This window comes from Eleutherodactylus coqui, chromosome 9 (genome assembly GCF_035609145.1).
Source record: "Eleutherodactylus coqui strain aEleCoq1 chromosome 9, aEleCoq1.hap1, whole genome shotgun sequence".
Lineage (NCBI taxonomy): Eukaryota > Metazoa > Chordata > Amphibia > Anura > Eleutherodactylidae > Eleutherodactylus > Eleutherodactylus coqui.
The window spans coordinates 78,983,140-79,009,638 of record NC_089845.1 but is presented as its reverse complement, the minus strand read 5'-3'; the positions used below and the strand labels follow the sequence as shown (position 1 = coordinate 79,009,638).

The 26,499-nt window shown below is 44.3% G+C and overlaps 1 protein-coding gene across 1 annotated transcript in view; it reads right to left on the bottom strand.

The window, feature by feature from the left end:
• Positions 1-26,499, bottom strand: part of DLGAP1 (DLG associated protein 1) — a 232,579-nt gene that overhangs the window by 183,877 nt on the left and 22,203 nt on the right. The window contains exon 2 of the mRNA XM_066579602.1: positions 18,951-19,168. Coding sequence (XP_066435699.1) covers positions 18,951-19,168 — 218 coding nt within the window. The remainder of the gene's footprint in view (positions 1-18,950; positions 19,169-26,499) is intronic.

Sequence of the window (26,499 nt, the reverse complement as noted above, 5' to 3'; positions counted from 1 at the left end):
GGGAGATGGAGGAGCGGCAACAAAAATGATTGGGATAAGCAGCAGCACAAGTAAAAAAGTCTTGGGTATACTAAATCGGCTATTATGGGTCGATGTGCTATCTGAACCTACTCTATTATACTCTCAGACAGCACACACGCTAAGCATATGGCCATGTAAACCCTAAGGCCTCATGTCCACGGGGAAAATCAGATCCGCTGCAGATTCTCCATGGAGAATCTGCAGCGGGTCCCTCCTGCCCCGCGGACATGAGCGCTGAAAATAACAATAAATCAGAATAAACTCACCTCCCATCCGCTCCGTTTCTTCTCTTCGCTGCGGCGTCATCTTCTCTCGTCGCGGCCGGATCTTCTTTCTTCGGCTCGGCGGATGTGCATGATGACGTCGGTGACGTGCCCCGCGCATGCGCCGGGCCGAAGCAAAATGATCCGGCCGCGACTGAGAGAAGATGGTGCGGCGCCGAAGAGAAGAATCGGAGCGTGTGAGTAAACTCTGATTTTTGTCTTCCGCGGATCCGGACGGCTTCCATAGGCTTCAATAGAAGCTCGCGGGAGCCGTCCCCGCGGGAGACCCGCATGAAAATGGAGCATGGTCCGGATTTTTTCATGCTCCATTTTTTTTAAAATTCCTTTTATTGACGATCCGCGGGTATTTATCTACCCGCGGGTGGTCAATGCATCCCTATGGGGGGCGGATCCGCGGGCAGGAGAAGAGTTAAAATCTGCTGCGGATTTTAATTCTTATTTTGCCCGTGGACATGAGCCCTAAAGGCCCTTTTACACAAGGCGACTGTTGGACAGTCGTCCCAGCAATAATGGCTCCTGTGCTCTTACATAGGAGCGATCAGCACTCAGTGAATGGACTGGAGATCTCCATTCACAACAAACAGGCCGTCGTTGGTAGACCAATGACCAAACAATGCAAGAGCAGACCAACAATGATTTTCAGGTCTGTATAAAAGACCCAAACAGTGATTATCTAACGGTTTATCGCTGATCATTCTTCCACTCCACACGTTTACAGCTGACAATCATTGTGCTAACTACGCAATCTAATGAGCGGTTTGCACAATAATTGTGCTGCCTAGAAGGGGCTTTACTGTATACAAAAAATAAGTCTGCCACATAGTGTATAGTGAAATGTCACCCCACTGTTCACATACTGTATACAAACAATACATCTATATACAATACAGATACATATATGTAAATACCACTATATGAAGTACGTACAGGTATAAATGTGCTATACTGTACAAAATATATACTGCTTTAGGGCTCAGTCAGATGGGCATTGTTTACGTGCGTTTATTCGCACGTGAAAAAAAAAATCACACTTCGTGCGTAAAAAAAATTGTGTGACCACATTCATTGACACCCATATGTTCTATCTTTGGTAGGTGCAAATTTTATGCAAATGTAAAAATCGGACATGTGACTGCTACCATTGAAAAGCATTGGTTTTATACAGATGCGAATTGCAAACACAAAAAACATGCGAGCAAAAAACGCCCGTCTGACTGAGCCCTTAAAATGCTGCATTTTACATATAGGGGCTTGTTAAAAATTAGTTTCATTAGGAACCTCTGTCACTGAATTCTATTTAAGGGTGGCTTCACATGAGTGTATCCGCAATTGCGCATTCTTCATCACAATGTATTTGCGCTATGAACGAAGTAGATTTGCGTGCGTAGCAATGCATTTTGCTGTACTTTTTGCGTACATGCAGGACAGAGTTTTTGTGCATGGGAAACTAGCACACCCTGATTTAAAAGGCTATATAGCCTAATGAAGTTCAGATGTGTCCTTTTTTCAGGGAATTGTGCAGCGCACTGTGCATTTGCGCACCTCCCATAGGCTTCTATGAGGACCCTTGGTGCGCAAATGTGCGCAAAAATGTTTTTTTGACATGCATGTGATATGCACTTGCAAAAAAAGAAGTGAGAATGAGCCCATTGAACTCAGAGTGTCTGTAAATGGCTGCACATCCAAGTGGAAGAATGTATCAAGTGGGGTACCACAAGGCTCTGTCCTAGGCCCAGTGTTGTTCAACATTTTTATAAATGAGTTGGAGGAGGAATTTGTTTGGAAACTGATCAAATTTGCCAACGACATAAAGCTAGGAGGGATAGCTAACACTAGGGAAGAGAGAGAGAGAGTATTCAAAAAGATCTAGAAAAGCTTAAACAGTGGGCAGCGAATAACAGAATGGTATTTAAGAAGGAGAAATACAAAGTCCTACATCTGGGCAAGAAAAATTAAAAAGGCATATACAAAATGAGAGGAATTGGGCTAAGCAGCAGCACATGTGAAAAAGACTTGGATACACTAATAGATCATAGACTGAACATGAGTCAACAATGTGATGCAGCAGCCAAGAAGGCAAACACAATTTTGGGATGTATTAAGAGAAGGATAGAGTCTAGATCACATGAGGTAATTATCCCCCTCTACTTTACCTTAATCAGACCTCATCTAGAATACTGTGAACAGTTCTGGGCAGCCCGCTTTAAAAAAGACATAGACAAAGTGGAGCAAGTTCAGAGAAGAGTTACCAAGATGGTGAGCGGTCTACAAATCTTGTCCTATGAGAAACTGTTAAAGGATCTGGGAATGTTTAGATTGCAAAAAAGAAGGCTGAGAGGAGACTTAATAGCTGTCTACAAATATCTAATGGGGTGTCACAGTGCAGAGGGATCAGCCCTATTCTCATTTGCACAAGGAAAGACCAGAAGCAATGGGATGAAACTGAAAGGGAGGAGACATAAATAAAATATTAGAAAAATCAATGAGTGGAATTGGTTACCATGGGAGGTGGTGAGTTCTCCTTCAATGGAAGTTTTCAAACAAAGGCTGGACAGACAGCTGTCTGGGATGATTTAGTGAATCCTGCACTGAGCAGGTGTTACCATGAGGCAGTTGCTGGTTCACCCAGTGCGGCGGTGTGCGGGGTCCCGCGTTCGGGGTGCATCCCCCCGGTTTGTTGTCTGGCTGCTGGGGGCATGGGTGCCCAGCTGGCGTGGGCAGCGTGGTGCTGGTGGCACACGGCACTATGCGTGCGCACACATGTGAGTGCAGCTGCCGTGCACGAGCTCCCTTTTATTATGTTCTGTTGGGAGTTGGCTGTCTCCCTCTCTCCGCCCCTGGCCGGAGGCTTTTGTTTAAGGGTCAGGCAGAGACTTGTAATCACTGCCAGTTATTGGTTTCCCTCAATGTGCTAGCTAGTCTGCCTCTGTTGGTCTCCTGCCTCTGTCATCTTGTCTGCTATACTTTGGCCGTTCAATACAAATGCGTGTTGGTGTTTTAGTGGTGCGGTGCTAAGGCAGCAGAAATGATCTCCTAAGCTCTTGCTCATGACCTAAAGGTTGCAAGTTCAATCACCACATGACTCAGGTAGCCGGCTTAAGGTTGACTCAGCCTTCCATCCTTCCAAGGTTGGTAAAATGAGTACCCAGCTTGGAGGGGGGTAATAAATTACTTGAAAGCGCTGCAGAATAAGTTGGCGCTATACAAATAATAAGATTTATTTTTTTATTATTTCTGGTGCTTACTAATGCAGCCTTTATTGATGTTATTGTGTCCCATTTTTGTTATTAATCTAGCCATGTCCCCTGCTTGGCCGGCCTGTTGGAGGGCATTCCTATCCATAAGATAGCTGCTTACGAAGGGGCATATGACCAATAGGTCATCATGTTTTCCCCATTGAAGCACATACTTGAAGCAGATACTTTTGTACAGATAAACTAATGCAGTACACACAATAAAGAATAACTACATATATTTCTAGTAACTGTACTAAGACTTATTTGCCCCTATTATTCTCCAAAAGAATGCCTGATGGAATTAAAATTATTACTGTACCCTTCGTAAACATTCTGATTTATGCATTCTTGACTTTTTGAACAAATGTCTCCTCCGTGTATTCACTGTCTTAATGACCGCAATGGATTTAACTTAAAAAGTAATAAATGGTGCTGATCTACAATCTACCCTTTGCTTGGTTACAAATGACTCACTACAGATATTCTAATTAAACATTAATATGATTTTTGGCAAGCGGAATAGAAATGCACACAGCGTGAAACATTATATGTTGATCTCTCTAATTAAGCCCATTACAAAGGCTTAACAATCACAGTGTATTTAGAATTATTATTTTGGATTATTAAGAAGCCTTGGTAAAATGTTTGCCGTATGTGAGATACTCAGGAAAAGCCTGTGGTGTCCATTTCCTACTTGAAATTGCAAATCACCAATCTCCACACTATGGTTCTTAGCCCAATGTCATGTTGTAATTTTCAAAACAGAAATTTGTGCTGCAGTAACTTCTGTTTTACAGGGTTTGTCCAGTTGTAAAGTATTGATTGCCTATCTTTAGGATAGGTCATCAAAAGTAGATCTATAGGGATCCATTGCCCGAAACCCCTGCTCATCGGATGCTCGCCAGGCCGGTTTGCTTGTGCAGTCAGCTAATTTATGCAAGAAGCAGACAGCTGCATTCCAACTACAGTGGCTCAGCTTGATATTTTGATATTGCAGGGCAATTTTACATTGAAATAAATGGGAATTTTGTCTGCAATACCAAGCTGAGCCACTGCAGAGAGAACAAAGCTGTCTGCTTCCTGCAGAAATCAGCTCAGTGCACGAGTGCATTGGCCTGGTGTGCAGCTGATGAGCAGGGATGTCAGGCAATGGATCCCCACTGATCTATTGAGGAGTTATCCTGACCTAGGGAAAGACAGAAACAAACTGGAGCAAGTTCAGAGCAGAGCTACCAGGATAGAGAGTGGTCTGCAAATCATGTTCCATGAGGAACAGTTAAAAGATCTGGGAATGTTTAGCTGTCTACAAATATCTGAAGGGCTGTCACGGTGCAGAGGGATCAGCCCTATTCTCATTTGCACAAGGAAAAACTAGTAGCAATAGGATGAAACTGAAAGGGAGGAGACACAGATTAGATATTAGACAGCGAGGGTAATCAATGAGTGGAACAGGTTGCCACGGGAGGTGGGGAGTTCTCCTTCAATGGAAGCGTTCAAGCAGAGTCTGGCCAAATATCTGTCTCGGATGATGAGTGGCCCTGCACTGAGCAGGGGGTTGGACCCGATGACCCTGGAGGTCCCTTCCAACTCTACGATTCCATGATTCTAGGCCAATAATAGTTTAAAACTAGACAATGCCTTTAACTTTTCATGGACCTTATTTTACCTTTGAATCCAAGGGGATTCTGTTTATCTTTTTAATATGCACAAATGTTTGCCATTATACTTGTGCTTCTTCCTAGTAGAGGAAACCAACATGTGTTAAAAGCAGCTACACGCAATCTGGATGACCACAAACCATTACTAATGAAGCATCAGCGACCACTGTTGGGGGCCTCATTCAGCAGATTCTGAGTGACATTTCTATACTTATATATGTAGCAATACTCTGTGTTACATTATTGGTGTGCTTATATTTCCATAATACCATAGCAAACATACCTCATACAAATATATGAAGAAATGCAGAGAATTGCACAGGACAACATTTGTAACCTTTTTCTTTATATGCAGATATCTTCGTATACTTTTTTAACCTTGGTGTCTTTGCACTTACTTATTTTAGGCATTATTTTATCAGATTTAGACTAGTGTTGATTTTGCTTTGTTTCGTAATAGTTCACGGGAAGCAGAGCAAGCTGTAATTAGTGTTATGTAATTGCACAGAGATTTTACATGATTATGAGCACAAATTAAAATCTAAAAATATAGTAAAAAGTGTATGAGATACGAGCTATGGGGGCTTGAAACTAAAATGGAAGAACAAACATTTCACAAGGACATACAGTGGATATAAAAAGTCTACACACCCCTATTAAAATACCATGGTTTTGTCATGTTAAAGAATCCAAGAAAGATGATTCCTTTCAGATTTATATCCATCTTCAGTGTGACCCATTATCTGTAAATTTGCACTGAAAAATGGAAATCTTTTAGGGCGAAAAAAACCCAAAACAAACTAAAATAATGTGGTTCATAAATATACACACCCTAAAACTAATACTTTGTTGATGTACCCTTTGACTTTATGACAGCATTTGGCAGGTGCCCATCAGCATGGTACATCTTGATTTGGCAATCTTTTCAAAAGCGCTCAAAATCTGTCAGATTGCATTAGCATTTTGTGTGTAGTGCCCTCTTCAGGTCAACCCCCAGATTTTCAATGTTAATCAGGACAAGGCTCTGCCTGGGCTATTCCAAAAGTTTGATCTACTTCTGGTGAAGCCATTTTTTGATTGATTTGGAGGTCTGCTGTGGGTTGTTGTGCTGAAAGGTGAAATTACTCTTCATCTTTGCAATACAAGCCTAAAGGTTTTGTGCCAAAATAGGCTGATATTTGAAACTGTTTCTGATTACTTCCACCTCGACTAAAGCCCCAGTTCCAGCAGCTGAAAAACAGCTCCTAAGCATCATGCTGCTCCCACCATCTTCACTGTGGGTATGGTGTTCTTTTGGTGATGTACAGTGTAGGGTTTTCAGAAAATTTGGAATTATGGCCAAAAAGTTCAACCTTAGTCTCATCAGACCATAACACGGTCTCCCACATACTTTTTGCAGACTTGATGTAGGTTTTGGAAAAACATAGCCAGGCCTGGATGTTTTTCTTCATAAAGAAAGGCTACCCTACAGCCCAGACATATGAACAATACGGGAGATGGTTGTCACATGCACTACACAACCCAAACTTTAATCTTACTGTAGGCTTTATGACAGTCTCCGGAACAAATTTTCTTCAGGTCTTTTTTATTACTTTCTGAAGGACATACAGTTCTTGGTAAGATCACTGTTGGGCCAAATTGAATCCACTTCTTGATGACTGGGTGGGACCCCTAAAACATAACCTTTATTGATTTATTTAATGATTGAAAGGTCCTATATTTGGAACCAACATGAAAAGACCACAAACAAATATACTTCTCCAATTTAGGCTACAAGCCAGTATTGAAGAAATGTCCAAAAATACACAATGGACCCGCCCAGGGCAAAGCGGTCCAGTGTATTTGGATTAGTATTAGAGTGATAAACGTGTGTCAATTTAAGTCACTAAAGAGTGCAACCAGACTAATACCCATCAGTGATAGTTCTCTATCTATGATGCTGTGATAGAAATATGCCGGTTGCCACATAGATAGAGTACTGATATTTGGGTAAAATTGTGTATGCTCTTAGCACAATGGCTGTTGTTCACGTAGCTCAGTTATGTGAATATATCGTTTTATTTAACAAGTTCTACGCCTTTCGTCATGTTTGACTCATCAGGAACCAAAATTGGTTTCAGAAACAGAACGCGTAAAAACGCCAGTGTGACTGAGCCCTTAGGAGAACATCTGAATGGACTTTGAAAAATGCATCCAAGTGTTGTTCTTGGTCAGATTTGAGCCTATAATGCCAGAAGTGCTTAACAACTGAGCCACATTCAATTTCTTCTTACTCTCCTTCTCCATTGGAGGATGAGGAGCAAGAAGAAGAAAAGAAGAAGAAGGAGAAGAAAGAGCAAGAAGAAGGACAAACAAGAATGGTGGCTTAGTCATTAACACTGTTGACTTGCTATCCAATGACAATATTTGGATGGTATTTTTATGTTTTCTTTGTGTTTATTCTTGCTGTTCTTCTCCTCCTTTGGAGCAAGGAGCACAAGTGTGGTGACTTAGTTGTTTGCACTGCTGCCTTTCAGAGCTGGAGTTGTAAGTTCAATTCTGACCAAGGGCAACATTTGGATAACTTTATTTTTTCTTTGTGTTTATTCTTGTTGTTATTCTCATTAGTAACAGAATGCAAATGGTTGGAATTGGCGGTTCATATCTGACCAAGGGCATTTGTCACGTCCAAGCGGCACACAAGCACCATGCTCAGCACAGGGTGACGTTCACAACCACTGCAGTTGAATATACCATGCACTGTAGAACAGTGCAAACCACGCTATGCAGAATAGTAGCACCACTTCAGGGAGAAGGAAGCCTGGCCCTAACTTAGCAGGGGGTAAAGGATCCCTGCCTAGAAGCGGAGTAACTGCCTCGATAGAGGCGGCCCCACAGTCTTCTTCCTGAGCCCTGATTGTCCCTAAAAAGACCCTTGGAGAGACAAACAAAACAGCAAAGCAAAACAGAAATTAAAACAGAAATACAAACTAAAAAGTAAACCACAGCAACTTATCTGGACTAGCAGTACACCCAGCACAGAGGAACTCCAAACTCTAATACTTCTTTATGGAGCTGAATAAGCCACACTGAGCACAAGGAGGGGTGAGAATATAAAGCTACTCCACATCTTAGGACTGGCAGAGCAATTAGAGAAACACACCTCCAATCTTCTCCCAGGCATGACTAATCCAGCATTCATCATGCAGCAAAGAGGGACAGCACCAGCAGTCTCTGCACCTGAAGCATTAACCCTTGTACTGCATAACAAGGTGACAGGTCTTGGCCTGTGTTGAGGCCACCATGCCACGACGCCATCGCAACCGACAAGCTATGACAGTACCTCCCCTCTGAGGAGGGGCCTCTGGACCCTTAGATCCTGCTTTACCAGAAGCCAGATACAAACTGCACCCCTTGATCAGAGACAATGTTAGATGGTACCCCGTGTAACCTAATAACATGAGCTATGAACAGCTTAGCCAATTTCTTAGTGTTAGGTAGGCCAGGCAGAGCCATAAAATGACACATCTTGCTGAAACGATCAACCACCACCCAGATAACAGTGTTTCCCTTGAAGGAAGGTAAGTCCATGATGAAATCCATGGATAGATTAGTCCAGGGTCTCTCCGGTACCGATAGAGGCAACAACTTCCTGGCAGGGAGATACTGAGGCGATTTGGCTCTAGCACAGACCTCGCATGCAGACACAAAACAAAAAAAATCACGTCTTAAGGTCGGCCACCATAAAGCTCGACTTATTAACTTACGCATATTATTGATGCCAGATTGACCTGACAGAACAGTGCTATGCATCACCGAAAGTACTTTCTCTGAAAGAAACCTCAAATGTAGCAGAACAAAAAGTCTGTCTTTAAGCAAGCAAGCAGGCGCCAAATCTTGTGGCTTATGGATCTGCTCCTCAAGATCCAGGGACACTGCAGACACCACCATCCCCTCCGACAAAATGGGTGCAGGGGGTTCATCAGAGACCACCAGAACAAAACTCCTGGAGAGAGCATCCGCCCTGATATTATGACTGCCAAGTTGGTATGTGAGGATAAAATCAAACCGAGCGAAAAACAACAATCACTGAGCTTGTCTAGGGTTAAGCCTTTTTGCTGATTCTAAATTAATCAAATTTTTGTGATCGCTGATAACTGTCACCTTATGTTGAGCCCCCTCCAGAGGATGTCGCCATTCCTCTAAAGCCCACTTAATGGCCAACAACTCACTGTCCCCAACGTCATAGTTCTGTTTAGTAGAGGTAAACTTCCGTGAAAAAAATGCACACAGACGAAGATTCTTTAATTTGCCAGCGCTTTGAGACAGAACACCCCTACCTCTGAAGCATCCACCTCAACAACAAAAGACTTGGACGAGTCTGGCTGGGCAGATGCAAAACACCTATTCAAAGTCTTAAATGCGAGAATTGCTTTAGGAAACAACTCAGGAGTAAAATACCCTTTTTTCGTCATATCGGTCAAAGGTTTGGCCCTCTCCAAAAGCATGCATATAAACTTACAATAGCAATTCGTGAACCCCAAGAATCTTCGAAGGGCCTTCAAATTCTTAGGCTGAATCCAGTTCCATCTTAAATCCCTCTGGGATTATAATATGCCCTAGAAAAGATATCTCTTGTACAGTGAAAGTACATTTCTCTCTCTTGGCAAATAGGTAGTTTTCACTGACAGCTTGCAACACCTGTCGAACATGCAGAATATGACAATCATAATCAGGAGAAAAAATAAGAAAGTCATCTAAATAAACCAACACAAAACATCCAATAAACTTCTGAAGTACCTCATTTATGAAAGCCTGAAAAATTGCGGGGGCATTGGTCAAACCGAAAAGGCATCACAAGATTTTCAAAATGACCCTTGGGAGTATTGAAAGTTTGAGTCTTCCACTTATCCCCCTTGTTGTATGCCCCCCACAAGTCCAGCTTAGAAAACCAGCGGGCACCCATTAACTGCTAAACAAATCAGGAATGAGCGGTAACAGATAAGGATCGCGTTTAGTGATCTTGTTCAGTTCCCTAAATTCCAGACATGGTCGCAGACCCCATCTTTATTCTTAACAAAAAAGAAAACGGCAGCTACTGGCAAATTGGATGGGCATTTGTGTCTCTTTCTCAAACTGCCCATGATAAACTCCTTGAGAGCATGCCTCTCTGGACCATTATACATGTGACTCTTGGGTAACTTGCAACCTGGAATGAGCTTAATAGTGCAATCCCCCTGCCTATAAGGTGGTAACTTATGCACTCCCTCCTTACAAAAAACCTCAGCAAAATCCTTAATGTGCTCAGGTAACTCCTTGGTTTGTACTTGACATGCAGTTCTGTCTACAAGAATGATTCCACTGAACCACGTCTCCTTTATCCCAGTCTACCACTGGGTGGTGCAACTTCAGCCATGGCAAACTCAACACTACCTGTGTAGGAAGTGATTCCATGACAAACAACATTTTTTTCTCTGTATGGAAAAACCCAATCTTAAGACAAACGTCTGAAGCAAAAAATTTTAAGCACTTCTGGGACAGTGGGGCGGAATAAATGGCTGACACAGGTATCGGGCAATCCAAAGGTCTAATATCAAGTTGCAGCTGTTTGACTACTTCATAATGAATTAAATTGACTCCCACTCCACTATCCAAAAAGTTTGTTACCGGGCAAGTATGCCCCCAATAAGGATCTTTGCAGGAAGGACCAACTTGGAGGATGCTACGCAGGCGACTTGCGGACACAACGGGAACTTCCTCTTAGCTTTCCGGCCAGCAAGTTTTCCTGACTGAGACCCTCGGAAAGGACAAACCTGTATAAAGTGTCCTTTACGGACGCAGAAAAACCAGCAACACCTGCCCCCCTGCTTCACTCTTTTCCCCACTCCACCAGATAAAGAACCTAACTGCATGGCTTCATCACACTCCATGGGTTCTATGGACGCAGCAAAGGACAGTTCACTTGCCCGCTGTTTCAACCACCGATCAATCCGTATGGCTAAAGACGTGGCCTCGTTAAGAGAGTTTTAGGTGCCGGATGCGATACCATAAGATTCTTTATCTTGTCGCAAAGCGCAGAGCAAAATTGACTCCGCAATGCACGGTCAGTCTACTGTAACTCATTAGGCCAGCGGTGAAACTCTGCGCAAAAATATTCTATTGGTGATTTCCCCTGAAGTAGGCCTCTAATCTTACCCTCCGCCAGAGCTACCTTATCGGGGTCATCATAGATCAGGCCCAAAGCTGAAAAAAATTAATCCACTGACAAAAAAAGCCTCAGAGGTGGGAGGTAATGAGAACGCCCAGCCCTGGGGATCACCATGCAACCTGGAGATTACCAAACCTACTTTCTGCGTCTCACCACCGGAGGAAAAAGGGCGCTGGACAATTTGCTGGTTTCTTTAAATCTAAAAAAACTCCTGCCTTTTACCAGAATAACGATCTGGCAGATCCAGCTTAGGTTCTTTAATAGAGATGAGCGAACGTACTCGTCCGAGCTTGATGCTCGGGCGAATATTAGCGTGTTCGGGATGCTCGTTACTCGTAACGAGTACCACGTGATATTCGGGTTACTTTCACTTTCATCTCTGAGACGTTAGCGCGCTTTTCTGGCCAATTGAAAGACAGGGAAGGCATTACAACTTCCTCCTGTGTTGTTCCAGCCCTATACCACCCCCTTGCTGTGAGTGGCTGGGGAGATCAGATGTCACCTGAGTATAAAAATCGGCCCCTCCCGCGGCTCGCCTCAGATGCCTTCTGAGTTAGCTGAGGGAAAGTGCTGCTGCTGGTGCTGCTGTAGGGAGAGTGTTTGTAGTGAGTGTAGGCTTCAAGAACCCCAACGGTCCTTCTTAGGGCCACATCTACCCGTGTGCAGGCTGCTGTTAGCAGTGTATATATATATATTTTTTTCAAAATCGGCTGTGCAGAGCATTGCACCCTGTATTAGGGACAGAAGTGGTGGTTAGGCAGGGAGAGTGTTAGGAGTGAGTGTAGGCTTCAAGAACCCCAACGGTCCTTTCTAGGGCCACATTTAACCGTGTGCAGTACTGTGCAGGCTGCTGTTAGCTGTGTTGCATATTTTTTTTTTCTTCTCAAAATCGGCTGTGCAGAGCATTGCACGCTGCATTAGGGACAGAAGTGGTGGTTAGGCAGGGAGAGTGTTAGGAGTGAGTGTAGGCTTCAAGAACCCCAACGGTCCTTTCTAGGGCCACATTTAACCGTGTGGAGTACTGTGCAGGCTGCTGTTAGCTGTGTTGCATATTTTTTTTCTTCTCAAAATCGGCTGTGCAGAGCCTTGCACCCTGCATTAATACTACAGGGACAGAATTGATTAGGCAGGGCCAGAAGACATATATTATTCATTGAATAGACGCAGTGGGCCTTTCCTTTTAAAAAAAAGGGAAAAAAGGATATTTGGCCTGCCTCTGACAGTCCTCAGGGCTCTGGGTATGTGTGTGCTGCGTGGAGAAAAAAAATCAGACGCAACCAGCTACGTTTTACAGCAGGCTTGCGCCACTTTCTTTCCTGCCTGTGAAATTCCTTGCTCAGCTGTAGTTAATAACTCTGCAACACTAAAGTTCTGTGACACATTTGCAGGGGCACAACACAGTTATTAAACTTATTATTCATTGAATAGACGCAGTGGGCCTTTCCTTTTAAAAAAAAGGGAAAAAAGGATATTTGGCCTGCAGGCTTGCGCCAATTTATTTCCTGCCTGGGAAATCAAATCACTGGTAATACAGCATGCTGAGGGGTAGGGGTAGGCCTACAGGACGTGGACGCGGCTGAGGACACGGAGGGCCAAGTGAGGGTGTGGGCACAGGCCGAACTCCTGATCCAAGTGTATCGCAGCCGACTGCTGCGCGATTAGGAGAGAGGCACGTTTCTGGCGTACCGACATTCATCGCACAATTCATGGGTCCACGCGGGAGACCTTTATTAGAAAATGAGCAGTGTGAGCAGGTCCTGTCGTGGATGGCAGAAAGTGCTTCGAGCAACCTATCGTCCACCCACAGTTCTGCGCCGTCCACTGCTGCAAATCCGAATCCTCTGTCTGCTGCTCCTCCTTCCTCCCAGCCTCCTCACTCCACTACAATGACACATGCTCAGCATCTGGCAGTTTTTCACAGAGACGCCTGACGACCGACGAACAGTGGTGTGCAACCTTTGTCGCGCCAAGATCAGCCGGGGAGCCACCACCAACAGCCTCACCACCACCAGCATGCGCAGACATATGATGGCCAAGCACCCCACAAGGTGGGACGAAGGCCGTTCACCGCCTCCGGTTTGCACCGCTGCCTCTCCCCCTGTGCCCCAACCTGCCACTGAGATACAACCCCCCTCTCAGGACACAGGCACTACCGTCTCCTGGCCAGGATGAGGAGGAGGGGGAAGAGACAGCTTGGCCCACTGCTGACGGTACCCATGCTGCTTGCCTGTCATCCTTTCAGCGTGTATGGCCTGAGGAGGAGGAGGAGGAGGAGGATCCTGAAAGTGATCTTCCTAGTGAAGACAGCCATGTGTTGCATACAGGTACCCTGGCACACATGGCTGACTTCATGTTAGGATGCCTTTCTTGTGACCCTCACGTTACACGCATTCTGGCCACTACGGATTACTGGGTGTACACACTGCTCGACCCACGCTATAAGGAGAACCTTCCCACTCTCATTCCCGAAGAGGAAAGGGGTTCGAGAGTGTTGCTATACCACAGGACCCTTGCGGACAAGCTGATGGGAAAAATTCCCATCCGACAGCGCTAGTGGCAGAAGGCGCAGTTCCGAGGGCCAGGTAGCAGGGGAGGTGCGGAGATCGAGCAGCATGTACAGCACAGGCAGTGCAACAGTCTTTAAGGGCCTGGACAGCTTTATGGCTCCCCAGCAAGACTGTGTCACCGCTCCCCAGTCAAGGCTGAGTCGGCGGGAGCACTGTAAAAGGATGGTGAGGGAGTACGTAGCCGATCGCACGACTGTCCTCCGTGACGCCTCTGCCACCTACAACTACTGGGTGTCGAAGCTGGACACGTGGCCTGAACTCGCGCAGTATGCCCTGGAGATGCTTGCTTGTCCTGCAGCTAGCGTCTTGTCGGAGAGGGTGCTTAGTGCGGCTGGGGGAATCATCACAGATAAGCGTACCCGCCTGTCAACCGACAGTGCCGACAGGCTAACACTCATCAAAATGAACAAAGCCTGGATTTCCCCAGACTTCTCTTCTCCACCAGCGGACAGCAGCGATACCTAAGCAATACGTAGGCTGCACCCGCGGATGGAAGCATCGTTCTCTCTCACCATCCAAAACGGGGACATTTCTGCTTCATCAATCTGTGTATAATATTCCTCCTCCTCCTCCTGCTCCTCCTCCTGAAACCTCACGTAATCACGCTGAATGGGCAATTTTTCTTAGGGCCACAAGGCTCACTCATATAATTTTTCTAAAAATTTTTTATACGTTTCAATGCTCTTAAAAGCGTTGGAACTTTAACTTGAACCAATTTTTCGTTAAACTAGGCTGCCTCCAGGCCTAGTTACCACTTAAGCCACATTAACCAAAGCGATTAATGGGTTTCACCTGCCATCTTGGTTGGGCATGGCCAATTTTTACTGAGGTACATTACTACTGTTGGTACACCAATTTTTTTGGGCACTCACCTACAGTGTAATCATAGCAATTTCTATGTTCTTCGCCTGCACTCATGGTACAGAAAGGTGTGTGGGGTTGGCCTACACTTTAGCTACATAAATGTAACTTGGGCCTTGTCTATACTGCAGCTACAGAAATGGAACGAAGACTGCGCTCCCACTATACTGCTGCTTCGGAATTGTTACTGGGGCCTGTCTTGAGTGCTACTATTACTGAAATGGAACTAATACTGTGCTCCCCCTATAATGCTGCTAGTGATATGTTAGTGGGGCCTGTCCTAATGCTATGGCTGAAATGTTACTAATTATGGGCTCTGCCTATACCGCTGCTAATGGTATGTCTCTGGGGTGTGGAAACAGAGGCTTCCCAAAGACATGATGGCGGCGAGGCCATTTCCCACCAACGCTGTTACTGTTAAGGTGCATATAACCACGGACACGTGGAGAGGACACGTAGTGCCTCAAAAACATCCCCCACCACGGCCCACTTAATCCTGGCCACATGCCGAAAACCAACAAAATAAAACCGCGCTACTAGGTCCGCAGTCACCACCATATTACCACCAACGCGGTTACTGTTAAGGTGCATATAACCACGGACACGTGGAGAGGACACGTAGTGCCTCAAAAACATCCCCCGCCACGGCCCACTTAATCCTGGCCACATTCCGAAAACCAACAAAGTAAAACCGCGCTACTAGGTCCGCAGTCACCACCACATTACCACCAACGCGGTTACTGTTAAGGTACATATTACCAGTCTGACTGGGGCATGCAGTGTTGGCCGGAGCCCACCTGCATTAAGCATGACATTACTACCTCAGCTGTGTTGGGCAATGCAATGGGATATTTTTATGTACCGCCGGTGGCTTCCTGGCACCCACCCATGCTGTGGGTCCACAGGGAATTATAAATGCATCTGTTTCCACTTCTAAAGAACCCCAGTCAGACTGGGGCATGCAGTGTGGGCCGAAGCCCACCTGCATTTAGCACGACATTACTACCTCAGCTGTGTTGGGCAATGCAATGGGATATTTTTGTGTACCGCCGGTGGGTTCCAGGGAGCCACCCATGCTGTAGGTGCACACGGAGTTTAACCTACATGTGTCCACTTGTAAAGAACCCCAGTCTGACTGGGGCATGCAGTGTGGGCCGAAGCCCACCTGCATTAAGCACGACATTACTACCTCAGCTGTGTTGGGCAATGCAATGGGATATTTTTATGTACCGCTGGTGGCTTCCTGGCACCCACCCATGCTGTGGGTCCACAGGGAATTATAAATGCATCTGTTTCCACTTGTAAAGAACCCCAGTCTGACTGGGGCATGCAGTGTGGGCCGAAGCCCACCTGCATTAAGCACGACATTACTACCTCAGCTGTGTTGGGCAATGCAATGGGATATTTTTATGTACCGCCGGTGGGTTCCAGGGAGCCACCCATGCTGTAGGTGCACACGGAGTTTAACCTACATGTGTCCACTTGTAAAGAACCCCAGTCTGACTGGGGCATGCAGTGTGGGCCGAAGCCCACCTACATTAAGCACGACATTACTACCTCAGCTGTGTTGGGCAATGCAATGGGATATTTTTATCTACCGCCAGTGGCTTCCTGGCACCCACTCATGCTGTGGGTCCACAGGGACTTCACAATAGGGAGTTGTACCTGCCTGTGTCTATGAATTAAAAAGCCTGGTCTGACTGGGGCATGCAGACACCTTGACAGAATGAATAGTGTGTGGCACATAGGTTCCCCATTGCTATGCCCACGTGTGCAGCTCCTGATGGCGGTGGCACAGGATTATATTTCTCATTGCTTCTGTACAGCATTGTGGGCTATCTCCCCACCCCTTTTAAAGAGGGTCGCTGCCTAGCCGTGCCAACCCTCTGCAGTGTGTGCCTGCAGTTCCTCCTCATGGCAGACGCACTTATAAATAGACATGAGGGTGGTGTGGCATGAGGGCAGCTGAAGGCTGCGCAGGGATAGTTTGGTGTGCGCTGTGGACACTGCGTCGTGCAGGGGGGAGGGGGGTTGGGCAGCATGTAACCCAGGAGAAGTGGCAGCAGAGTGTCATGCAGGCAGTGATTGTGCTTTGTTGTAGGTAGTGTGGTGCTTAGCTAAGGTATGCCATGCTAATGAGGGCTTTTCAGAAGTAAAAATTGTTGGGAGGGGGGGGGGGCCCACTCTTGCCGGTATTGTGGCTTAATAGTGGGACCTGTGAACTTGAGATGCAGCCCAACATGTAGCCCCTCGCCTGCCCTATCCGTTGCTGTGTCGTTCCCATCACTTTCTTGAATTGCCCAGATTTTCACACATGGAAACCTTAGCGAGCATCGGCGAAATACAAAAATGCTCGGGTCGCCCATTGACTTCAATGGGGTTCGTTATTCGAAACGAACCCTCGAGCATCGCGAAAATTTCGTCCCGAGTAACGAGCACCCGAGCATTTTGGTGCTCGCTCATTTCTATTCTTTAACTAAACCCATACCACTTAAGCGTTGTTGCTTAACTTCAGTAACCTCACTAGCCAGAGACCTAAGCTGGTTGGATAATACCTCAATGGAATCCATGACCCTGCAAGGGAAAACAAAAACCCACTGAGGAAACGTCTTGCTGCTTATTATATCACGTCCGTGTGGCACACAAGCACCACGCTCAGCACGGACGCAGGGTGACATTCATAACCACTGCAGTTGAACATACCATGCACTGTAGAACACAGTAGCAACTTATCTGGACATAGCAGTACACCCAGCACAAAGGAACTCCAAACTCCAATACTCCTCTATGGAGCTGAAAAAGCAGCACTGAGCACAAGGAGGGGTGAGAATTAAAAGCTACTCCACACCTGAGGACTGGCAGAGCAATTAGAGAAGTACACCTCCAACCTTCTCCCAGGCATGACTAATCCAGCATGCATCATGCAGCAAAGAGAGACAGCAGTCTCTGCACATGGAGCATTAATCCTTGTCCTGTATAATAAGGTGACAGGTCTTTGCCTGCATCGAGGCCACCATGCCACGACGCTGTTGCAACTGACAAACCCCAACAGCATCATCTGGAGGAGTGATTTTATGTTTTCTTTGTGTTTATTATTTCTATTTACCTTCTCCTCTGGAGCAAAAAGCACAGGTGTGATGAATCAGTTATAAGCACTGCTGCTTTTCGTACTTGGGTTGTGGGTTCAACTCTGACCAAGGGCAACATCTGGATGATTTTTTTAATGCTCTCTTTGTGTTTATTCTTGTTGTTGTTCTCATCTAGAGCTGAAAGGTCAAGTGTGGTGGCTCGGTTGTTAGCACTGCAGTTTTGTAGTGTGAGAGTTGTAGGCTCAAATCTGACCAAGGGCAGCATCTGAATGAGTTTTTTTTAATGTTCTCTTTGTTTTTCTTGTCTCTTGTCATTGTTCTTCTTGCCCAGAATGGATTTGACAAGTGTGCTGCCTCAGTTGTTAGCACTGTTGTATTGCAGTCCTAGAGTTGTAGGTTCAAATCTGAACAAGAACAAAATCTGGATGGAGTTTTTCAAAGTCAGGCAGATGTTGACCTTGATAGAATTTAAACCTAGGACATCAGCACTGAAAGGCAAGTGTGCTAACAACTAAGCCACCTGCATAGAAAAGGGGGATGGAGACACACACACGCAGACACAGATGTTTACTCCTATTGATTTCAATGGGAGTTGGAATCAGACATCCCGATTCACAGTAATTTTTAGAAAATTGGGTAGGGTACTCCTGATCTGAATATTTCATTAATTGCTCTATACTAATAATACCAAGTTGGTGGCCATACATAGATAAATATAGCATATATGGTAAATCATCCAATAGAGTATTCCAAAATCATGTTTTTTCTCCAGCTGGTCATCTCGATCCTCATGTCATATACTGCCGAGCCCAGAGGAATGGTAAGGAAGGACACATCTGTATATTTAGAAATTCTATCCAACTCATTTTGTGCTTTTCAGGCACAGATCATGACCTAAATATAGAATTAAATCTAAGCATCTTATATAATCAATATCCAAATTTAAAGGCTTTCCTGTCAAAACTGCCAAATGTAGTGTATCTAGATGAAAAACATATCCTGTCCCACAGGACATACCTTACAATGAAAACTAGAAAACTGTCTTACTTGAGAGTAGTGAGTTCTGTGAGTGATGGCTGGGTAGCCTTAAGATAACTCTCTCTTCGTGCTGCAATCTTTGGAGATGGCTTTGGGCTGTTTGTGTCGGAGTCTCCACTGTCATCATCTCCCATGGCTTTGATGTAGCTGCCACTGCGCATTCGTCGACATGGAATTTCCTCTTCTTTGCTCTTGGGGGTGAATCCACTCCATTCATCTTGGGGAACCTAAAAATAAGGAGTAAGATTTCATATAACAAATTATTTTTAACTGGATCTGCCTGCATAGGATGATAGTTGGATGTAAAACACATCACCATTGAAAAATAATACAGTTAATAGAAATTTACAACCAAAATCATAATTTATATCTTTGGGATAGTAAGGACCTGGTATTGTAAAATGTTCTCTATTCACATAGTTCTGTAACCAAGCTACTACAAAACAGCATAATACAGGGTCACAGTAAAATAATTAGACACTTTCAACATCTTATAGTGACCAAAGTATTATTGATATAGCCAAAAGACTTACATTTGTTTTAGTCTATGTCGTTAAGTTTAAGTTACATATCTTCTGTGTGACCATTTTCATGAATACTATCCACTCATTCTTCTTCTACAGGAGTCTCCCAGAAATTTTGCCTTTGCATGAACAACCGGTGTTTCATCCCAATTCTATGCTGCTATGCATGTTGCGTGTCTTCCTGTTCAACGGTTTTTTAGTCTATAGAACTTTGAGGGAGGCTTCATGCGGCCGTATGCACAACTACATACGCCGCTACGGAGTGTAGTTGCGGAAGAATGTGTTTTTTATTATTTTCAGGATGTTCAAACTCTCCGCCATATAGCGCAAGTTTTAAATACACTGCAGGAAGATAGGTCCTGCCCTATGTTTCCTGCATGCAGTATTAACTACTTGCAGGAAAGATAAGGCAAGTCCTATCTTTTCTCGCTTGTACTATTAACGAATGAGAATTTTGTTAGTGAAAACGAAGTCTTTGAAATCAAGAATTTTGTTTCGTCCCATTATGCGGCTTTGATTATCAGAGCCGCATAATGAGACAAAAACACGCCTATGTGTTCAAGCCCTGATAGTGTCTATTTCTTGTATAGTAACCATCTATATGTCAGGTGCTGTAGGCTTTTTTTAATCCCCTCTTGCTGTAGCACTTTTTATTTTTTTTCATTTTTCCCTCCCCATTTTCAAAAACTGATGACTTTTCAAGTGGCATAGTTACATGAGGGTTTGTTTTTTGCAGCACAAATTATATTTTCTCAGTGGAAGCTTTTAACATACCATATAATGTAATATAAAGCTTAAAAAACTTTCTAAGTGGGATGAAATGGAAAAAATGCAGTTGCGCCATTTTATTCTTTGGGCCAGTACGATTGTGGTGATATCAAATTTGTGTGTCTGTATATATATTGCACGCACACACACACACACACACACACACACACACACACACTATGTAAAACAAAATCAAGCCCCTAGAAGGAGTTGTTGTTTTGCTGCAAAACTCGATATGCAATTCCATCTCAGGCACATATGCAAATGATTAGAGTTGTGGTGTGATTAGATGAATGGTCTTACCACCTGGGGCGCTAAAAGTAGTTCCACCCTTGGTCTAAGACCTCTTTTTCCACTTGTATAGAGCTTGTTGACTGCTAGACGCCTCTACGACATAATCAAAGAGATTCCACCCAGCTAACAGAGTTTGAGAGGGGGCACATTATTGGAGAACCTAGATGGTTGTATCGATGAATTGCCCACCATCTGGGCCATTTTAACTAGACTGTTAGGAGGTGTTGGGACTAGTAGATGTGTGAGGGCACGCACACAAGGTGATCGGGCTCAGGACACCCTCGACACACCACCAGAAGCATGGATCGTCTGATCATCCAACAAGCATGAGCAGCTCCAACAGTTTTGTTGTCCGCCATTCAGAGACAGGTAACACCATCATTACAGGCCCCCTGTGTCTGTCAGAACCATTTCCAGGCACTTGGCTGAAATGATTTTGTCTCAAGGCACCCATTACATGTACTGCCTTTGACCCCCACCCACCATTGACTTTGTTTTCATTGGTGCAATGAATGATTAAACTGCACTGCTATGGAGTGGAAGCGGATAGTCTTAAGTGATGAATCCAAGTTTAGTTTGGATAACGGTCATGTTCGTGTCTGGAGACCTTGGGGGGAGCACCTCAATCCTGCCTTTGCTGTGGAGCAGCACATTACTTCCAATGCTAGTGTGATGGTCTGGAGGGGCCATCGTAAACAACAGTTGGTCAGTTCTAGTAGTAGTACGAGGAACAATAACAGCTCATTGATATGATCAGGACATACTGCAGCCACATCTGTTCCCTCTTATGGCAGGGCTTCCAAGAAGCATTTTCCACAAGGATAATGCTCAGCCACCTACAGCAGGGGTTTCACAGGATTGCCTCCACAACATTGCCACACTTACGTGGCCTGCCCGGTCGCCAGATTTAATCGCCGATAGAGCATGTATGGGACCATCAGGTACACACATTTTGACAGCCAATCCAGAGGCTCAGTTACAACAAATGTGGACCGATTTGCCACAGAATACCATACCATACTGAACCTGTATGCCTCCATGTCTGACCCTTATCACATCTTGTATCCAAGCTAGAGGCGGTACAACAGGGTACTAGAGCCTCCATGCCCACCCGTATCACATCTTGTTTCCAAGCTAGAGGCGGTACAACAGGGTACCAGATCCTCCATGCCCACCCGTATCACATCTTGTATCCAAGCTAGAGGTGGTACAACAGGGTACTAGAGCCTCCATGCCTGCCCATATCACATCTTGCATCCAAGCTAGAAGTAGTACAAGAGGATACTAGAGCCTCCTTCCCCGCCCGTACCACATCTTGTATCCAAGCTAGAGGTGGTACAACAGGGTACTAGAGCCTCCATGCCTGCCCATATCACATCTTGCATCCAAGCTAGAAGTAGTACAAGAGGATACTAGAGCCTCCTTCCCCGCCCGTACCACATCTTGTATCCAAGCTAGAGGCAGTACAACAGGGTACTAGAGCTTCCATGCCCACCTGTATCACATCTTGTATCCAAGCTAGAGGCGGTACAACAACGTACTAGAGCCTCCTTCAAGGGTTCAGTTTTCTGCAATACATTATCTTTTTACTCTGATATTGTAATCACTTACGGTATATGAACATTACAATCACAGAGAAAGTTTCATTCGATTCCAACAACTCCTTCTGGGTGTTTGATTTTTTTTTTTACAATGAATGTATATATATTTTATGTAGTATTACTTTAAAAACCTAAAATATCCTTTTTAATTTAAAATAAATGCTGTTGTAATCTTTTAAACTCTAGAACCTTTTATTTACCAATGTTTATTTCTTATTTTAGTTTTTTCATGCGATGAGTGGGAAAAAAATTTTCTTTTATTTTTAATGCTTTTTATTTTCCTGTTGTTTTTTTGCTGATACGGATTAATGCATTGCTATAGTGTTGCATTATACTGTATTTTGATTGGTATTCTATAAAAACAGGCTGCGGCTTGTCTTAATGAGCAAACATTAATGGCAAACATTGGGACTAGAGATGAGCGAACGTGTTCGGCTCCGCCCCTTTTCGCCCGGACACCGAACTTCGCGAGGAATTCCGTGTTCGGGCGAAAAAAGTTCGGGGGTCGCCGTGGCAGCGCGGGGGGTTGCGGCGGGGAGTGGGGGGGAGAGGGAGAGAGAGAGGGCTCCCCCCTGTTCCCCGCTGCTGCCGCCCGCGCCGCCGCGCCTCTCCCCGCCCCCCGGCGCCCCCCGAATACTTACTCGCGAACACGGAAGTCCTCGGAAAAGCCGGTGTTCGGGTGCGTAAGTGTTCGTTAAGAACACGTTCGCTCATCTCTAATTGGGACCTTCAGAAGACCCCGGGCTACCATGACACCCATGTGCACCCAGTGATCTTATTGCAGTGGGGCTGTTTGGGATATTTAAATGCCAATTTTTTAGAATTGACAAGGGCATTTAACAGTCACGATTGGAGTTATCTCCGATTGCAGCTGTTACAGGTGTGGAAATATTGGAGATGGCCAACACCTGCCATGCATGCAGCAAGTTTGGTTCCTGAGCTTGCACTATTTAATGACACCTGTTGCATGCTGCACATCGGGAAGGGGTTAAAAGAAAAAGAATATTTTATATTAAACATTGGTGGTCAGGAAGCTTCCCTTATTCCTCAAAAAAGAAGCTCTGCGGCAGCTGAGGCTTATGATAAATAGTCAAAAATATTAGAAAACACCCTGCTATTTTGTGATCTTTAGAAATGTACTCAGCCTATGGCTTTCTGCTTCTTTAATGGTCACAGAACTCTTTAGTGACTTCTTATATCAACTGCTAATGACCACTTTTCCGCGAGAGTGTGTGTGAGTGCTTCGCTTGCTCCACCCGTGATCACATGACGGTGACATCATCGCAGGTCCTAAAGCATATATAAAACACAGAGCCTGACAGCAGCCATGTGCTCACAGGACTTGTGATGGTGTCAGTCATGTGATCAGTCACATGGTCTCTCAGCTCCGTCCCTGATCACATGATGGCGACATCATCGCATGTCCTAAACCAGCAGATCCTCATCACATGATGGTGATGTCATCACAGATCCTTCATCCTTGTGGACTGAATGAAGGATTATAGGTGGAATACGTCCCCCACAAGCCACCACGGCCTCAGTTGCTATGGATACACCAGTACTTAGCCTGGCAGTTTTCTAGCTGGTTGTGAGACAGCTTCACACCTCTGTGGAGAGTCGAATAAATGACACCTCACAAATGTACACATACATTATATTAGTCAGTGGCGCATTGCGTCGTCAGAAACACTGGTACAATAAATAATACTAATAACTAGTTCTTATAATAGGAAGTAGATTATCTAATATGTAATGTACCAAAATTGTTGAGAAAAACACTTAAAAAGGAATGTGAGAAGCATACGTGCCTGTGGCAAATTCCAACACTAAGCTACCTACATACATCACAATTGCATCAATTTAGAATATACTAATTGCTCTGTCATTTCTCTGCAGACATTTTTCATTAAATCCGATCAAAAGTATTGTATTATATCTGTCACATCTAAATATATCATCTCTTATCAAATAAACTCTCATTTATGTATGCAAAATTCAACACTAATTAAGACTAAGCTCATAATAGCTTTGATCTTGCCAGTCACATTCACTGATCCATACTGATTGGTAAGCTGATGCATAAAATAATAGCGGTTCACATCAAGTTTTCAATCGTTTTTCGAAATCCTGTAAATTCTATAAGTAAAAGACACTCAGTCTACACTGGCAGTATTGTTTCCATTCTTTATTAGTTTTTCTCCTTAAAGGGATTATTCGAGTTGAGGGAAACCTTTATTACCAAGTGTCCAATGGTATAAAATTACATATCAAAGTTTACTCACCTCTCCCGACTCCCTTGGTCATCCTCCACCGAGCGCTGTAATTGACTGCTGCAGCTTATATGTAGATGTGCTCAGCATCTTAAGTGACATCACAGGGAGACTGAAGTCGGCATTGGAGAGGTGATTAACTGCTCATTTGTTATTTTATACCATGGGGGACTTGGTGACAGGCGTTTCCCTTAACTCAGACATCCCCTTAAATGGCGTGTTCAGACATTGCTGATTTGCTGCAGCTTTTGTTAGAGATTTGCCGCAGATTTCACCCCTTCAATTTGAATTTTATTGAAAGGGTGAAATCTGCTGCATATCTGCAGAAAATCAGCGAGGTGTGAATGCACCCAAAAAAAGGATCCATCAACAAGTTCTATTGATTTAAGTGAGAAAGTTGTTACAAAAGTATTGGTAAAAGCTGCTCTTCACTCTGATGCATTTGGTCAGTGGATACTTCAAACAATCTTTATATATATATATATATATATATATATATATATATATATATATATATATATATATATATATATATATATGTTTTTAATGTATCTACAACTTAAAGGGGAAGTCTGGTGAGGGGAAAAAATATGAAAGGGAACATGTCAACACCTTTGAGCCCCATAAACTACATTGTAGGGCTTAAAGGTGGGGTAATGGGGGACCGGGGAGTTGTGTCTCCACCGTTCCAGCGCTATGTCCCGGAGACGTCAGCGAGCGCACACAGTGGGACTCTTTTCACACCACTCTGTGCGTACGCTCTGCCATAGAGATCAATGAGAGAGCGCGTGCACATAGCCTACAGAACAGAATCACGCTGTGTTTGTGTGCTAATTTCAGATTCCTGACATTTCTTATTCTGTTTGTTGCTCTGTTGCTTTTCTTTCTTTCTGAATATGTGGAAGGACAAAGAATGCCTCGGATTTCTTTTGTCCATGTGTCTTTCTAAGACCTCATTCAGACGAGCGCTGTGGGCGCACAGTATAGACGTGAGAAAAGCTTGCGGCTATAGTGCTGTAAAGATTGCGTGAACGGGCTACTTGAAGCTACTTGAAGTAGCCCGTTCACACGATTCAAGGTGCACGCTGGGGGCTTTCAAGGCTCCCATAGGAGTCTATGGAAAGCACGCAGCAAATTCAGCGCGTCTAACATTCTCTCATGTGAAGGCTTCTATAAGAACCTATTGGTTCCTATTAGAAGCGCGTACTGTGCACTGCTAACATCACAAAAACAGTGGTCATCTGAATGTGGCCTAATTAAAAAGATTTTGAGGGAAAAAATTGAAATGTGCCTAGCCCATTTAGTAATTTAGCTGCAGTGGTCACGTGACCCTGTCATGTGATGTAATCACTGGAGCCGGAAGAAGAGTACAGCTGGGGATCTGCCACTATCGGCAGTTGTGAAGGATCGAGTGAGTGCAGTATGACATTTTTTCAACAGGACTGAGCACGCACTTAGTTTTTTTCACCAGATTACCCCTATAAAGGACATAACTAATGTAAATCCAAGCTTAAACAGACTTGGGGGAAAATTATTGCACAGAATCCAATTTATATACAGTAATTCAAAACCAAAATGATATGTGCAATTGGCAACATTTTCCACAAACAGAACTGAAACTGTAATACTTCCATACACTTGTGTATATTCCCTTTTGAACACCATTCACAGTTTACATATAGAAGTAATCTACATAGAGAGACAAGGATTTGCTAATATGTTGCTGAGTCATAGCCTATATAACAGCCCAGAATTGTCTTCCTCGATGTCCACACAAGTATTGCTCTGGAGATATGTTGCCTAGAAAGAGTAGTAGTTGCACTAGGTTCTACACAGTAAACCTATGTTACCTTTAACACGGTAGCACAAATATATGTGGCATTCTGTTTTAGAGCTGTAGTGTCTTTCAACTTCAGCTGAGTCGTGCAAAGAAAAGATTGTTGCTCCAGTAATGATGGAAAAAGGACATGTTCAAAAATTACGGTGCAGTTTTGTCAATTGAATCTGTGCCAGCGTCCTTCATACAATTCAAAAAACAAGGGAATGGAAAAAGCCGTCTGTAGCACCCCGTACCGTGGATTTTGCCAAAACTCAGAACAAG